General features: G+C 41.9%; 1 protein-coding gene across 5 annotated transcripts in view; it reads right to left on the bottom strand.

The window, feature by feature from the left end:
- Positions 1 to 18421, bottom strand: part of fam161a (FAM161 centrosomal protein A) — a 37677-nt gene that overhangs the window by 6016 nt on the left and 13240 nt on the right. For 3 of the 5 annotated variants that reach the window (XM_078404755.1, XM_078404754.1, XM_078404751.1), the window contains exons 2-5: positions 16309 to 16544; positions 13075 to 14235; positions 3310 to 3409; positions 406 to 572 (exon numbers count right to left, since the gene is read on the bottom strand). In XM_078404755.1, the coding sequence (XP_078260881.1) occupies positions 406 to 572; positions 3310 to 3409; positions 13075 to 14235; positions 16309 to 16487 (1607 nt within the window). In that variant the 5' untranslated portion in view covers positions 16488 to 16544. The remainder of the gene's footprint in view (positions 1 to 405; positions 573 to 3309; positions 3410 to 13074; positions 14236 to 16308; positions 16545 to 18421) is intronic. The other 2 variants (XM_078404752.1, XM_078404753.1) reach the window with 2 other exon arrangements.

Genomic DNA, 18421 nt, shown 5'->3' with positions numbered 1-18421 from the left:
AATTATATACAAAAAATTAATTAAAAAAGTTAAATCCACAATATTCATTAAAGTTCACTCAAAAATCTTATTTGCTATTTCATTCAATGTTGTTTTGTGGAATAAGAAAAAATGATTCAATCTAAAACTGCAATATCTTTTTAGGAAGGGATGGAATTTTAATTATGTTACACATTAATTCGCCAGCAAGTTTAACTTTGGATGGGTTCCAATGTATTTATTTAAGAATACAAACATCCAATTTTTTAATTTACAAGTTTAAAAGACAAACTGTGGAATCCCAGTTTAATAATTTAATAAAGTGATTCCAACTTCATAATACCCCACCAATTATTGAGCCACAACTTCTTAGAAGTAGAGGTCAAAAACCTCCAAAACCTCAAAATTAAATCAAATTAAAATTACCTTTCTTCATATATACTGCTTTCATCTTCATTTTCCACAGACTCTCTACCACTTGACTGTAAAACTGAGTGACTTTGCCAGGATACAAATTTCTTCTTAAATCTTCGTTCTTTTTGTGCATCTTGTACTTTCTTATGGTATCGCTCTGCTGGTCTTCTAGCATCTCTCTGCATATTATAATAGTTAACGGTTCAGATCTTTAATTAATTGACTGTTGCAAATTCACACCAAGGACTAAATAGCTGGTGGTTAGAATAAAAAAAAGACATTGAGATTTCAAAATATCATGTTTAGGAAGGAACTGCAAATGCTGGTTTACACCGAAGAGAGACAAAATGCTGGAGTAACTCAGTGGGACAGGCAGCATCTCTGGATAAAAGGAGTCGGTGACGTGTCAAAACCCTTCTTCAGACTGGAGAGTCAAGGGAAAGGAAAACGAGAGATATAGACGGTGATGTAGAGAGATATAGAACAAATGATAAGCAAAAGAAGTAATGACGACAAAGGAAACAGCTCACTGTTAGCTGTTTGTTAGGTGAGAACGAGTTACAGACAATGAGACTCAGCAAGACGACTTTGAAGCTGGTACAACTTGGGTGGGGGGGGGATGGAGAGAGAGGGAGTGCAGGGGTTACTTGAAGTTAGAGAAATCAATAATCATACCACTGAGTTGTAAGCTGCCCAAGCAAAATATGAGAAGCTGTTCCTCCAATTTGCGTTTGGTCTCACTCTGACAATGGAGGAGGCCTAGGACAGAAAGGTCAGTGTGGGAAGGGGAAGTAAAGTGTTTGGCAATTAGGAGATCAGGTAGATCCAGGTGGACTGAACGAAGGTGTTCAGCGAACCGATCGCCAAGCCTGCGCTTAGTTTCACCGATATATAGGAATCCACACCTGGAACAGCGGATACAGTAGATGAGGTTGGAGGAGGTGCAAGTGAACCTCTGCTTGACTATCTTTCAAAATATCATATTCCTTCTCTGCACCTAATATTGATCAGAAATGATTGTAGCTTACAGGCATGCAAGTTGAGAATGTATTTTCTGCTCATTTTAAAAGACACTGTTCTGACAAGCTGAACTCTTTAAGACTACTTTAAAAGTAAATTCAAATTATTCATAACACTTACTGGAGACATTTTTGAAAAGAGGACTTCAATTTAAATTACATTCCATGCAACCTTCATTATAATTCTTTTAATTCAATAGATGTTAATATTTTACTTCCATCCAGGATCTGATTACATGTTACTGACAGTACACATTATCTGGTCTGAAGAAGGGTCTTGACCCGAAACGTCACCTATTCCTTTTCTCCAGAGATGCTGCCTGACTGGCTAAGTTACTACGGCATTTTGTGTTTATCTGGAATGTCATTTGTTTTAGCATTTCCCCTGCTCATTTTCAAGTATACTTTCTCATTCCCACTGAGCAAAGAAAATTTGCAATATATTTATCTTCAAAATTAATCATTCATTCTTCTTTTTAGTTCATAAACAACATAGCAAAATAGCATGCCTCTAACACAAATTAAAAATAATGCACAAATCTTTAACCCAAAGAAACACTGGCTTTGGATCTAGCTGCTAAATGAAAGCAAATTCAGGACTTCTGATCATATACTTTCAATTTAAAACTGCCAAAATAAAAATGAGAATAAATGTAGCATAAAATCCAAAACTCCATTAACTAGATGTTAGGGCTACAATTAGAATGTGAAGGGGAAAGCAAATGTCTTTTAAATGGAAAGGAGTTTAGTTTAATGTTTATTTCAAGTATGCCTTAAGGCTTTTTTAGTTTAGACAATTTAGAAAAAATAGTTCCAACCCAGTGTTTCTTTTGGTTGAATGTGTTTTTAAAATTTGAGTTAAAGGCATGTTATATTACATTGAAGAGACGGCCAAGACTAATGCCTCTACTTTCTTTGGCGACTGTGGAAATTCTGTATGCCTCCAATGATTCTTACAATCTTCTACTGATGCACCATAGAAAGCATACTGTTGGTTGCATCACAGCTTGGATTTGGAACAGCTCTGCCCAAGACTGCAAGAAATTGCAAAGGATTGAGGATGTAGCCCAGTCCATCACACAGACCAGAAGCCTCACCATTAACTCCATCTATACTCCACGATGCTTCGGGAAAGTAGCCAACATAATAATCAAAGACCCACCCTAGTCATTCCTTCTTCTCCCTGCTCCAGTCGGGCACAAGATACAGAAGCTTGAAAGAGTGTACCACCAGACTCAGGAGCAGCTTCTTCCCCCCGTTACCATAAGCTGGGGTACAGTCTGATTCACCATGACCTCACTGCTGCACTTGGACTTTGATTTATGGAACTGGCACGCTACAAAAAACTGAAAAATATATTCTGCACTCTGTATTTTCCCCCTTGCTCTTCCTATTGTACTTGAGTTTGGCTTGACTGTAATTATCTGATCTGATAATATATGGATAACATGCAAAACAAAGCTTTTCACTGTACCTTGGCACACAGGTGAGAATATTAAACATAAACCTGAACCTATTTACTACGTCTTTATTGGTTTTTAATCCCTCTGAATGCCCCAGAGTTATTTAAAAATCATTAACCGATTTTATAGCTGACCAAGCTGAGAAGGGGCTTCGCCAGTTCACACAGATTTTAAGGAAGTTTTTGGGATGGAGTTTCCACAGTTTGCTATTGGAGATTCTGCAGCTGTTCAAGCTATGTCAATTGAGTATGGGATACTTGGGGCCTGAAACACTAGCTTCCCCACATCAAAACTTTCCAGTCTAATGTGATTCACAAGAATCAGGTTAGTTAGTTACACTTTCAAGATATGCAAGGCCTGAAAATTAACCAGACAAAATGTTAGAATTTATAATAAGCAACCCTTAAGCTGTACAAAATATGTTAAGAGCATACCTGTGCCAGTACTTCTAGGAGAAAGGGCCTCCTGTTTTCTCTTTCCTGCATCTCATCAAGCTCTAAAAGATTGTTTGTTGTCCTTTTTCTTTGGTGATTTCTGGTCAGACACAATGGGGCAAATTTGCAAATTCCAAAATTAGATGCAGGCATTGAAACATTATTAATCTGTAACCAATTAATTAAATACAAGACAACAAATCTGTGCTTCTTGTACACTTGCCAAATTTTTGAGTTATTCTTTGTTACAAACATCAGTAGAAAGTCCTTAGTAGTAACATGTATTTGGAACCACCTCTCTGTTTGGGGAAGCATTAACGCAAAATCCACTACCATCATCAATCGGCCAGTGTAGCCACAGCCACTGGCAGAGATGTCTGTTCATTTGTCAAGACCTCAAGATCAGGTTTGTGGTCCGCTGATCTGAATTAAACCTGCTGTCCAGTGTATGTCAGAGGTAGATCAACATAAAAAGGATCTCGAAGCACTGGAACAGGACCAACTTCTTCTGTAAAATCCTCGAAATCCACTGGCAGGCCGGTCAAACCATTGTCTGTTTTCTAACAGGCCAATATCCCCAGTAGAGGTTATTAGTCAAGAGATCCAACATATATACCCTCGTTCTCACCTTCCACCCCACCAGCCAGCGGATCCAACATATATACCACATCGGTCCTCATGCCCCCTCTGCCCTGCTAACCCACCACCCCCCCACCATACATCCCCTCCCCCTCCACCTGCCCCCCTGCCTCCATCCGACCCCAACCCCCACCATTGCCGGGTGTTCACCATCCCCCCTGACCTCCTCCTTTCAGACACCAAACGGTCGGTCCTCAGCAGAGGCCTTACCTTTGTTCCCCTCCACCCCCACATCAACGAGTTCCGCGTCCGCCATGACATGGAGCTCTTCTTCCGCCGCCTCCGCCTCTGCCTCCGAGCCTTTTACCATGGGAAGGAGTCCTCACCCCCCAGTAATGACCCCTTCTCCCGTCTCCAATGGACCCCCTCCTCTTGGACCCCCCCCGTTTGGCCAACTACCCTCACTAGAACTTTTTATCTCCAACTGCCAGCGTGACATCAGCCGCCTCAAATTCTCCACTCCCCTGACGAACTCCAACCTCTCCCCTCCTGAACATGCAGCCCTCCACTCACTCCGCAACAACCCGGACTTAATCATTAAACCCGCTGACAAGGGAGGGGCTGTGGTAGTCTGGCGTGCTGACCTCTACCGGACCGAGGCCAGACGACAACTATCAGACACCTCTTCCTACCTATCCCTGGACCATAACCCCACCGATAAACACCAGACCTTTATCAGCAGCACCATCACTGACCTCATCATCTCCGGCGATCTACCCCCCAGTGCCTCCAATCTCATAGTTCCCCAGCCCCGCACGGCCCGATTCTACCTCCTACCCAAAATCCACAAACATAAGTCCCGGCAGACCCATTGTCTCTGCCTGCTCATGCCCCACCGAACTTATCTCTACCTACCTCGACTCCATCCTATCCCCCCTGGTTAAATCCCTCCCCACCTACGTCCAAGACACCTCACATGCTCTCCATCTCCTTGATAACCTCCGGTTCCCAGGCCCCCACTCCCTCATCTTCACCATGGACGTCCAGTCACTCTACACTTCCATCCCCCACAAGGATGGTCTCGAAGCCCTCCGTTTCTTCCTCGACCGTAGAACCAGCCAATCCCCATCGACCAACACTCTCCTCCGCCTAGCAGAGCTGGTTCTTACCCTCAACAACTTCTCTTTTGACTCCTCCCACTTCCTTCAAACCAGAGGCGTAGCTATGGGCACTCGCATGGGCCCTAGCTACGCCTGCCTCTTTGTCGGGTACGTCGAACAATCCCTGTTCCAGACGTACACTGGCCCCATCCCCAAACTCTACCTCCGCTACATCGACGACTGCATTGGTGCTACCTCTTGCACCCATGCAGAACTCACTGACTTCATACACTTCACCTCCAATTTCCATCCTGCCCTTAAATATACCTGGACTATTTCTGACATCTCCCTCCCGTTTCTGGACCTCACCATCTCCATCACAGGAGACAGACTAGTGACGGACATTTACTATAAACCCACTGACTTGCATAGCTATCTGGACTACACTTCTTCCCACCCGGTCCCCTGCAAAAAGTCTATCCCCTACTCCCAATTCCTCCGTCTACGCCGCATCTGCGCCCGGGATGAGGTGTTTCACACTAGGGCTTCCGAGATGTCCTCGTTCTTCAGAAAACGGGGCTTCCCCTCCTCCATTATAGATGAGGCTCTCACTAGGGTCTCTTCTACATCCCGCAGCTCTGCCCTTGCTGCCCCTCCCCCCACGCGCAACAAGGACAGAATCCCCCTCGTTCTCACCTTCCACCCCACCAGCCAGCGGATCCAACATATCATCCACCAACATTTCCGTCACCTACAACAGGACCCCACCACTGGCCATATCTTCCCATCCCCTCCCCTCTCTGCGTTCCACAGAAACCGTTCCCTCCGTAACTCCCTGGTCCACTCGTCCTTTCCTACCCAAACCACCCCAACCCCGGGCACTTTCCCCTGCAACCGCACGAGATGCAACACCTGTCCCTTTACCTCCCCCCTCAACTCCATCCAAGGACCCAAACAGTCTTTCCAGGTGAGACAAAGGTTCACCTGCACCTCCTCCAACCTCATCTATTACATCCGTTGCTCTAGATGTCAACTCATTTACATCGGCGAAACCAAGCGCAGGCTCGGCGATCGCTTCGCTGAACACCTGCGCTCGGTCCGCATTAACAAAACTGATCTCCCGGTGGCCGAGCACTTTAACTCCCCCTCCCATTCCCAGTCTGACCTTTCTGTCATGGGCCTCCTCCAGTGCCATAGTGAGGCCCACCGGAAATTGGAGGAACAGCACCTCATATTTCGCCTGGGCAGTTTGCAGCCCGGTGGTATGAACGTCGACTTCTCCAACTTTAGATAGCTCCTCTGTCCCTTCCTTCCCCTCCTCCTTCCCAGATCTCCCTCTATCTTCCTGTCTCCACCTATATCCTTCCTTTGTCCCGCCCCCCTGACATCAGTCTGAAGAAGGGTCTCGACCCGAAACGTCACCCATTCCTTCTCTCCCGAGATGCTGCCCGACCTGCTGAGTTACTCCAGCACTTTGTGAATAAATCGAGGTTATTAGTCAGTTCCAGTTTGAAACAATATATCCCTCTTGGGTTCACACCGTCTCTACCCAACAATCGGCTTATCAAGGAACCTCTAGAGTCTGAAGATCCAAAACGTCACCCATTCCTTCTCTCTGGAGATGCTGACTGGCCCGCTGAGTTACTCCAGCAGTTTGTGTCTATCTTCGGTGTAAGCCTGTATCTGTAGTTCCTTCCTACACATTATCAGGAAGCCTCTTGAGGTCATCTGTTGCCAGCACCGATCTGTCCTTATTTTATTCCTCTCACTTCCAGTCCCCCCTCCCAACCACTCACTTAGTCTGATGAAGGTTCCCAATCCGAAATGTCACCTATCCATTTTCTCCAGAGATGATGCCCGAGTTACTCCGGCATTTGATGTCTATCTGAGGTTATAATCATGCTGAACCAACTTTGATAGGCTGGCCACATCATTTACACACCTGTCACTAGGCTTGAGGAAGACATAGTAAACACTGCAAAGATATCCCCAAAGCCACCATGAGAAAAATGTAATATCTTGAAAATCCTTCAGATTGGTGGAGAGCGCACAGAAAGGCTTCAAGCGCGTTAGGACCATATGGAGACCAGATGCAAAAAGTAAAGGATTTTCACCAACACCTCCCCCTGTGGCACAGTCTGCAGATCTTGATTGAATGCATTGGTCCCTTCATATCCCACAAAACTAGAGCAGAAGCAAGTCATCCTCAAGACCAAAGGACAATCTAAAAAGAAAAAAAAATAGTGGTGGTGCTGAGTTCATTTTGAAAACTGTGCTTCTGCTTATATTGTCAATGGCTGACAAAGGACCAGAGCACTGATCATCTTCTGACACCGCGCTGAACATTAACCCAGAAAAATGTGTAAGAAGAAACTGGTTTAAACTGAAGATAGACACAAAATGACTGAAGAAAGGTCTCGACTGGAAACGTCACCCATTCCTTCTCGCCACAGATGCTGCCTGTCCCGCTGAGTTATTCCAGCATTTTGTGTTTATTAACCCAGAAAATGCAGATTGGAGCAACTAACATATTCCCATTCAGGCAATGGCAAGGGATAGTTGACAAAAATCGGAATGATGTTTGAATGATCTTGTACAAGATATCAAAGTCCTTGCGTATGTCTACAAGGCGATATACCACAAACAACAGCACTTGCCAGATCATTAATTACATCGCAATACTCAACTACAAACAGTCCGTATCAATCAGAACGCCTTTAATATTCCTATGTTTTACCATACCTTTAAATGCTCAGTGTTATTGAAACACAAGTAGAAAATGAATATGGACAGAGTCCTTCAAATCACGTGCAACTACTTGCTCAGATATTGATATTTTCCATGATTCAGAAAAAATGGGGAGAGATGAGATCTGTACTTAAAATCACAATGGTTTGGATCCAAGGACAGCACAAGTGCTAACCAGCCAGCAGTCTGGACTTCACAGCAGCTCTGCTGTAGACTCAGATGAGAAATTTAATAGTTCAAGCTATAGAAGATTAATGAGAGTGCATTTCTAAATACATGGTTTACTGGGAAGCCTGCTGGAATAGGTCATAGAACATTCAGAGTCCAGCACCATCTCGAAATATGTATTTTTTATTTGCAGTACTTAGAGTACTTCCTCTCCAAGTTGGAATGGGCAGCCTCTCCATGAGTAAATCTTGGAGCAAATCATGATGCCACGTCTGATAGCCATGGTATGTTTTCATAATCAGACTTAATCTGGCCAGTGCTTTGAACTTTAGGGACTTAACGGGCTGTGCACAAAATGTTTATTTTCACGCACGGGCATTATTTGATTTGGGCAAAGTAGCATTTATCAGCAAGACAGGGAGAATGAGCACAGGGTGTCCAGTGTAGGACAGGAAGAGGACTTGCAGCAGGGTTTCTTTTTGAATGTCTTCACAAAGTAGTCAAGTGGCAAATAACATCTATGCTGCAAATGTATCAGGCAGTTACATTTCGAGTGAGAGGTAGTTCAACTGACATTTCAATGGCATGACCATGCCCCCTACCATTAATATCTTAGGAGTCATTCATTAGAAAGTCAACTGGACCAGCCACATAAATATCACAACTACAAGATCAGTCAGAGACTGGGTATCCTGCAGCGAGCGACTCACCTCAACACTCCAAGGTCCTTTTACAAGACAGGAGCTTGAGTGCAGTGCCAACAACTATGGAGAAGCTCAACATCATCCAGAACAAAGCACTCCATCAACCACCGAGAACATTCATTTCCTCCACCATTGATTTGGAGAAGGATGCGTTGGATATGGAGGCTGCTGGGATGAGAGGCGAGGACCAGGGGAATTCTATCTTCGTTCCTTCTGGATGAGGCAGAAATAGAGCAGTACTGCACGATGCAATGGCGTAGTTGTAGAGCTGCTGCCTTACAGCGCCAGAGACCCGGATTTGATCCTGACTACTGGTGCTGAACGTACAGAGCATGTATGTTCTCCCTGTGACCATGTGGGTTTTCTCTAGGTGCTCCGGTTTCCTCCCTCATTCCAAAGACATGCAGGTTTGTAGGTTAATTGGCTTCTCTAAATTGTCCTTCGTGAGTAGGATAGAACTAGTGTATGGGTGATTGTTGGTCGACGTGGACTCGGTAGGCCAAAGAGCTTGTTTCCACGCTGTATCTCCAAACTAAACTAAACTCTAAACTAGATACAGAGGAGTCATGGGTGAGGACTCAATCCACAACAGCAGGAGGACACTACGTTTACCAAAGAAAAAGGACCTTTTGGATGTCCAAAGGTGGAAAGCCTCCTCTTGAGAGCAGATATGGCAAAAACATAGAAAATTAGAGTAAGGGATGGCGTCCTTGCAAGACCCAGGGTGTGAGGAGGTGTAGTCAAAGTAACTGTGTCAGTCAGCCGACATTCATACATAATTTGTCCCCTGTGATGAGAAATAAAGAAATCAAGAAACGGGAGAGAGATATCAGAAATAGTCCAAGTGAATTTGGACATGTGGACACGTGTCTACCATTTTTTAATCCTCCCCCCCATACTCTCCCTGTCGCCTTCTATCCGTATTCCTCCCTCCAGCTTTACATTTTACCTCTCTTATTATTATCTGACACCATTTTGTCTTCTTTTTACCTCTCTCCTTTGTCAATTACTCCACCCATCTGCAATCAAAACCCCTTACCTGCATCTGCCTATCACGTGCCCTGTTATGTCCTTCCCCCACCTCTAGTTTATTGCTTTCTTCCCCCTACTCCTTTCTGTCTGATAAAGGGTCTTGACCCAAAACATTGTATGTCCATTCCAGTGCTTTGGATCTCCACAGGTGCTGCCTAAGCCTGACCCTGACCCTGACCCAGCCCTTCTGGTTTTTTTACTCAGCACTTTCAGGGGTGAGATTATACAGATTATAAGATTAGTTTTTTAAAAAATCCAATGTTTTCATTAGTTACTTGAGTTTAAATTTCCCCGCTTTATGGAATTTGAACATTTATTTTATTAATGGCCCAGCATCTAATCCATTGATTTAAGAATTGGATTATTTCCTGGGGTAATCTAAATATTATTTAGTTCACATCAAACAGACATCGCAATGATAAGGCATATGGCAGGAATGCATGCATTACTTCAATATTACTGCAAAGAGCCTGAGTAGTAAGGCAGAAACAAGGAACTGCAGATGCTGGTTTACAAGAAAAACAGGAAGAAAGGTCCTGACCCGAAACATCACCTTTCCATGTTCTCCAGAGATGCTGCCTGACTTGCTAAATTACTCCAGCACTTTGTGAGATTTTGTTTGAGGCAGATGAACCGACAGCAAACAGGAATATAGGATTGTTGCTATTAGAGAGGTGTTTGAAAGAAGGGGTGGACTGTCAACTCAAGAGGGCATAGAATCTTCAGACATGATGGGGAAAGGGTGTAAAAAGTGAAGTTGCATTTCAATGTTAAAGAGTCCATAACTGTAATAATAAGGCAGAATGTGTTGCAAATAGAACATACGAGTTTACCTTAGAAACAAAATGGGGGTAGGTGGGGGGAAAAAAAATCACGTGGGCATTAAACAGGCTTCTTAAAAGTCAATGAAAATGAAATTGGCCAGTCACAGAGAAACAATACAACTACTATACAACCATCAAATCTCACAGAAGTCCAATTATCAGTTCCAAATGGAATATTACTCCAATTCCTGGATTAAAATTGCCAGATTAGAATCAATGGTTCTTTCAAAACTTCAGACTGGCTATCATGAACCACCAAACACGGAAGGCTTACTAAATAATGGATGCTGCTGCACTGTTACTGTTCTTCACAACCAGACTCAGGACCGAGTTTTGCCAAAGTTTCCCCACACTAAGCTGGAGAGAGAAGCATTAGATCACTCTCTGTTCAGAGGCCAGTTCAGATCTAAATTGATTGTCCCAGTGGAGGCACAAGGAACATAGAAACATAGAAAATAGGTGCAGGAGTAGGCCATTCGGCCCTTCGAGCCTGTACCGCCATTCAATATGATCATGGCTGATCATCCAGCTCAGTAGCCTGTACCTGCCTTCTCTCCATACCCCCTGATCCCTTTAGCAAAAAGGGCCACATCTAACTCCCTCTTAAATATAGCCAATGAACTGGCCTCAACTACCTTCTGTGGCAGAGAATTCCACAGACTCACCACTCTCTGTGTGGAGAAATGTTTTCTCATCTCGGTCCTAAAAGACTTCCCCCTTATCCTTAAGCTGTGACCCCTGGTTCTGGACTCCCCCAACATCGGGAACAATCTAGCCTCGCCAACCCCTTAAGAATTTTATATGTTTCTATAAGATCCCTCCTCAGTCTTCTAAATTCCAGCGAGTACAAGCCCAGTCTATCCAGTCTTTCCTCATATGCAAGTCCCGCCATCCCAGGGATTAATCTGGTGAACCTTCTCTGTACTCCCTCTAAGGCAAGAACGTCTTTCCTCAGGTTAGGAGACCAAAACTGCACACAATACTCCAGGTGCGGTCTCACCAAGGCCCTGTACAACTGCAGCAGAACCTCCCTGCTCCTAAACTCAAATCCTCTTGCTATGAATGCCAACATACCATTCGCTTTCTTCACTGCCTGCTGCACCTGCATGCTTGCTTTCAATGACTGGTGCACCATGACCCCCAGGTCACGTTGCATCTCCCCTTCTCCCAATCGGTCACCATTCAGGTAATACTCTGTTTTCCTGTTCTTGCCGCCAAAGTGGATAACCTCACATTTATCCACATTATATTGCATCTGCCATGCATTTGCCCACTCGCCTAATCTATCCAAGTCACTCTGCAGCCTCCTAGCATCCTCTTCGCAGCTAACACTGCCACCCAGCTTCGTGTCATCCGCAAACTTAGAGATGTTGCATTCAATTCCCTCGTCTAAATCATTAACATCTGATGCTGGAATTTTAAGCAAAATACAAGTGCTAGTGGAACTCAGTAAATCAGGCAGCATCTGTGGAAGGAATGGATAAATTATGTTTTGGATCAGGACCCTTCTTTAGACCAAATCACTTTGAAGTAGAGTCACACACCAAAAAGTACCCTATTTATTCCTTCCACAGATGCTGCCTGATTCTCTGAGTTCCTCCTGCAGTTTGGGTTTTATTGAATACCCGGTAATTTCAATGAAGATACTAGGCCTTCAACGTTAATAGATCTTAAATATCTCCAAGTTCAGAAATGAGGTACTGATATACAGAATGGAAGGGCCAGTTTAAATTTGCATTTGATCTCTCAGCATTACGTCCATGTATCGGAATGGGTTCACATATCAGAGCAAGTAAAAATGTACGTGATTAAATTACTTTTCTTTATCTTAATACTTTCCAAGACACCAAAATAATGAATGCAAGTTTAAAAAAACAAGCAGTCTAAAACCCATCAGGGCATTTCTTGGTTGGGACTTCAAGAAATGCCACCCGAGGTCTGGCTGTCATCTGCAGCCCGCTCCACTTTATTTCACAGGAGGTCTCTTACAAATGGAGGGGCTTCCTTGACTTCCTCACTGCATCAGATTCAAATTAGTGCAAGAAGGTGAACACCACTGGTGGCAAATGTGGCAGTGAGCCAGATCCAGTATGATCTGCCCAATAGTAATTCCAACAAGATGGGAACCAAGACAATTGTAGAGTAATGATGAATGAACTAGCATGATGTAATTCAAAAGTTACATTAGGATCTAATCCTTTGCACATTTTTTATTACACAGGTACTCCTTAGGATACAAATGACTACCTTTTGGAAAGATGACATTATGCAAACTACCCCATATATTTTTTAAGCATTTTTCAAACTAGTAGTAATAATATGTTATTAACATGTTATTCTTTAATGACTGAATACTGTAAAAAAAAAACTTAATTTATTTATGGTAATGTTCGTATGATTCTTCAATTAAATTAAACTATACAAGTGTATGTTGAGGGATACAATATGAGTTACTACAGAAAAAAAGATAATTCTGATTTATGGACAATTCTCAGGAATGGATCCGATGCAACTCGGCGACTGCCAGTTATACTTACAAATGATTACAGAAGTGAACCCCATGTAGGAAACAGTGTGGTAATATTTTCAGTAAGAGTGCAGAAATCTTACCTGACAGCTTCTTTCTTCTTTGAAACGTCAGTGCTCTTTATAATTTCCAAGTCCAAAGATCTCGATGGAGATAAATCAATGATAATATGTGATTTTGACTGTTTTCTGCAAGGCCGGTGCACCTCTTTCAACTGATTTTCATCTGCTGTTGTGTCATTCATAATGTTGTTTTTTGAAAATACATGCGAAGTATGCAGTTGGAAGGGTTCACATGCAGTTGCCAACTTTAATTTCTTTTTCGTGAGTTGTCTCTGAGATTTTCTGTGCAAAATCTCAAAATCTGGAACTTTGGCATTCATGTGGGGTTTGAATTTCAGTTTTTTATCTGTCTCACAACATACTTTTTTTCTTCTGTTCAGAACAGCATTATGAAGCATACTTTTTGGAAGGGATGCACTGTTTAACATTTCTTGAGCTCTCACTTTCATCCTTATTGCTCTATAGAGTTCCTCCTCTTTAATCCTATCAATCATCGTTTGATCATGAAGATATTTGGGGACAGGTTTTGCTTTAAATATCTTTGTTTTCTTTACTGAAAATGCAAGGTCTATTATTTGCATGTTTTTAATTTCTTTCTTCTTTTCCTCCCTCTCAAGAAAAGCAAATGGTTTTTGGATTGCCAGTAAAGTCTCTTTGCTCCTTGCCTTAATAAACGTCCTCCTTTCCTCATTCCGTTCCATTATTTCTTCCATTAATGGGATATAGGTGTGGGCGGGTGCAGGGTTAGCACGGAATAGTTTTTGGCATTCTGCTTCTTCCTCTAATTGTTTTCTTAGCGTATAATTCTTTATTTCCATTTCAGATCTAGACCTGATCTTTTGCTGCTTCTTTTCATCTTCTCTGAGGGTCATTTGGAAAGGTTCTGGTATTGTTATCTTTGGTGACCAGTGCTTGTGCTCCTTTTTAATTATTTTTGTTCTTTGCAAATTAGAACTTCCAAGCTTTTCTGGTTTTTCACATGTGGTATACATCTCCAAAGAAAATCCATCCCACATTCTCCGAATCCGATCCCTTCCATGGGATATAAAATTTTCCTCATCTGCTTTCAGATCTTCAGTGGACAATTCCGATAGGTTTAAGGAAGCAGTACTGTCCACCTCCATAGACAAATCAGAAAGATGGTCATCATTTTTCTTATCTGAACTCGGTTTGCAGGTTGTACTATAAAAATGTACAAAGCAAGATTGTTTTACTTCATAATATTATGGTATATTTATTAAAATGGCTTGCATAACACATTCATTTAAGAGAACTTCTCAAAACTTAAGTATGGGGAGCAGATGATACAGAAAAATAGGATGATTTAGTAGATTACTTTTAGTCAAAGGTGCTTCAAGGTAGAAATCATTTTAGAATAGCATTCAGGAGGAAATTAAACCACAACTAAGGCAATTTATATAAAGAGCACCCTGAGACAAGGATAAGAACATGTGGACAATCAAAAGTTCAAATCTGTGCAAATGAAAAACTGAGCTTACCTGCTAAATGGATCAACACAGGAATGCACTCAAAACCAAGATAACATTGGATTTTAAACTCTGGGAAAGTGGGATAACATAGAACTAGTGCAAACGGGTGGCCAAAGGGCCAATTTCCATGCTATATCTCTAATTTAACTAAACTTTAAGTTACACATTATATAGAAAATCAATAAGGATGGATTACTCAGCAGTGGAGTGACCAATCTGGATTCATCGGTAAATGTACCAACAATTTACATATGAAAGGTAAATTCTTCATTATAAATTATTAATATGCAAATTATAAATGGAAGAGTACCAAGAAAAAGGAAAAAAATGCGTGTGCATAATAGAGAAATGTTTACAACCATCTAATGAGAGGTATGAAGAGGTGGGAGCATAATTGAGCGAATACTGTGGGGTACAAAAAGATTGGCAAATTGGGCCAATTGTAGAAGCCACAGATCATTATAATTACACCTGGATTTGTTGAGAAAAAAACCCATTAGTGGATCTCAAATAGAAGTGATGGAACATGCTTCAGTGACACTATCACATTTAGGGGACAGCTCTACCATGGATATTAAGGTAGAGGGATCGATCGTTCTTAAATAGTGATAGCTTGAATTTTAACTGGAAACAAGGAACTGCAGATACTGGTTTACAAAAAAAAGACATAGAGTGCTGGAGTAACTCACCAGGTGAGGCAGCATACTGACTGGTTTGAAGAAGGGTCCTGACCCAAAACGGCACTTATCAATGTTCTTCAGAGATGCTGCCTGACCTGCTGAGTTACTCCAGTGTGTATTTTAGCTTGAGTTTTAAAATGGGGAACCAAGAGAAAAGAAAAGATGGCGTTATTAACGAGGAGGAAGACCAGAAGTATCAGGAGGCCGATTGCAAGGTGATCAGATAGCACTTGGCAAATCTGTGCAAAGGCTGAGAATGACCAATGTAGTGCAATGAAGGGAGAGACAAGGAGACAGAAAAAGCAAATTCCAACCCAGTCAATGGCCTTCATTTCAAAATAAAGTCTACGAACATTTCGTATGCAAGGAAGAATAAGGGAGGTGGGGTCGTGGTAGTCTTTATAAAACTAGAAAACTTTGCGTGTCATCCTTGTTCAGCTGTGAATTGCAAATGAGCTCTCAGAATTTGAAACTAAAGGATTTCAGTTAGCTATTATGTTTCCCAGTAATGGGCTGGTTGGCATTCAGGATCTTGTGGTGAGGACACTGAGGCTATCAATCACATGCTGATGTCAGTACACTGAAGGTAGTAAAGTTGAGAGTTCAAGAAGTCCCTTCTAAAATGTCCCTTCAAAACTTTTCTACTAGACATATGAAAGGGGTTGCCAGGTTCTGTAGAGTCAAATAGATAAATTAATGAGCAGAGGCATTGTCCAGGATGAACAGTAACACACTAGCAAGGTAGTGAATTAGCAGAATATAATGATTGTACCGATAGCAGATTGGAAAAAGAAAATGAAAGACAGTGACTGAGAAATACTGAGAAGCTGGAAGTAAAGTAGGAGGATAAACAGAGTCCAAAGAAGTCTGCTCTATGAGTCAACCAACACAGATTGATATTCTGTTTTGAAGTGACAGTTTATAACAGTCATTTTCTTTTTGCCTTAAACCTCAGAATGCGCAATTAATTGTTACCACCACTAAAAGAACCATGCATTTCTTATTTGTCTTTTGTATTGTGGTAGATAGCAAAATCAATTTTGTTTCCCTTTAAACATGTTATACCTAGTGACCAATGTGCCTACCTGAAACATACTGGAGTTTCACAAGGATTCTTTGAAGCAATAATCTCACTTCTGACATGCAGTTTACTCTCATACAATTTCTCGAGTTGTGCCATAGCATGAACATGTGCTTTTTTCAGATTCTCTATTTGCTTATAGTAATCTTCATTGCACTTGCCACACAAATTGCTGGAGATCATGGAATCTTCACTGTCCACATAATAAACTTTTTCTTCTGGCTCAAAATCATTTTCATTCTTAAAAACAGAAAATTGGTTGTTTTTTTCCTGTTTGTCATAATTTACTTTTGTCATTCCAACAAAATACTACAATGACACTACCGTGTTATTGTTAAGATGAGGAGGGGCAAGAGTATATTTAAAAGAAAACAAACAAAAGATGGCATGTAATATTCCAGAGTCGTTTAAAGGCCAGATAATCAAAGTTCAGGACCTGCAGTCCAATAAGGAGGAGGAATAATGATGGCATGGTAAGGGAATCTTAGATGACCAAAGAGGTTATAAATTTGGTCAAAACGCGCATGTAAGATTTGAGAAGATGAAATCAGACAGGGCCTTTGATGGAAAATAAAGCAAGTAGGAAAGAACTCAAGCACACGTTTACAAGGGCCAAAAAATAGCTTTGGCAAGTTGTATTAAAGAAAATCGCATGGATTTTTATAACTACATTAAAAACAAAATGGTAACCAGGGAGAAGATGGGATTACTCAAGGATAAAGGTGGGAATTTGTACTTGGAATCAGAGGATGTAGTTGAGGTACTAAACAAGTACTTTGCATCTGTATTCACCAAGGAGAAGGACATGGGGAACAGTGAGATCAATGTGCAAAACGAGAAAGGTCCAGACTCGAAACGCCAATCATCCTTTTTCTCCAGAGATGCTGCCTGATCCACTCCGTTACTCCAGTACTTTTTGTCCATTTTACCAACATGCAATGGCAGTTTCAAATCAAGATGGTGGTGATGTGGGGGATCTTAAAGAGCATTGCGATGAATAAATTCCCAGGACCTAATGGGATCTATCCCAGGTTATTAATATGGCCAAGAGAGGAGAATGCAGGAGCTTTAATGTAATCTTTGGATCATTAAAGTCCCTCATGATAGGCTGATCTAGAAGATTATGACGCACAGGATTCACAGTAACTTGGTTGTATGGATTCAGAACTGGTTTACTAATAGAAGACAAAGTGTTGTGATGGAAGAACTTTATTCAGGCACAATGACTGTGACCAGTGGAGTTCTGCTGAAACCTGTGCTGGGACCTCTGTTGATTGCGATATATATGTACACAAATGACTTGAACATAAATGTAGAGGAATTGGTTACTAACTTTACACAGGACACCAAGATTGCTGGAGATGCGGACTGTGAGGAAGGCTATCAAAATATACAGTGGGATATAGATGAGCTACACAAATGGATGGAGAAATGGCAGATAGAGCTTAATCCTAGCAAGTGTATAGTGTTGGGAGGTCAAATGTAAGCGGAAAGTATAGTCAATGGCAAGACCCTTAACAGCATTAATGTGCAGAGGGATCTTGGGGTCCAAATTCATAGCTCCCTGAAGGTGGCAACACAAGTAGATAGAGTGTTAAAAAGGGCGTATGTTGTGCTTGCGTTCTTTGGTCAGGGCAGTGAGTCTTCGATTCAGGAAATCATGATACAGCTTCATAGGACTTTGGTTAGCCTACATATGGTGTATGGTGTACAGTCTGGTCACCCCAAGGATGTGGAAGCTTTGGAGAGGATGCAGAAGAGGTTTACTAGAATGCTACCTGGATTCAAGGGTATTAGTTATAAGGAAAGGTTAGACAAAAACTTGAATTCATTTATCTGGTGTGTCATAAGCTGAGGGGAGACCTGAGAGAAGTATATAAAATTAAGAGGGGTATAGATAGGGTAGACATAGAACCTTTATCACAAAGTGAAAATGTCAAAGAAAAGAGGGTATAGCTTTAAGGTGAAAGGAACAATGTTTAAAGGAGATGTGTAGGGCTTTTTTTTTTTGCACACAGAATGTGATGGATGCCTGGAATATGCTGCCAGGGATCACGTGATGGTGGAGGCAGATTTAATAATGTCATTTAAGAGGATTTCAGAAAGGGTACATGGAT

The sequence above is a fragment of the Rhinoraja longicauda genome, chromosome 9, assembly GCF_053455715.1.
Source record: "Rhinoraja longicauda isolate Sanriku21f chromosome 9, sRhiLon1.1, whole genome shotgun sequence".
NCBI classification, from domain to species: Eukaryota; Metazoa; Chordata; class Chondrichthyes; order Rajiformes; family Arhynchobatidae; genus Rhinoraja; species Rhinoraja longicauda.
Note: the sequence above shows the minus strand (reverse complement) of the source record. Positions and strands in the feature narration are given on the sequence as shown.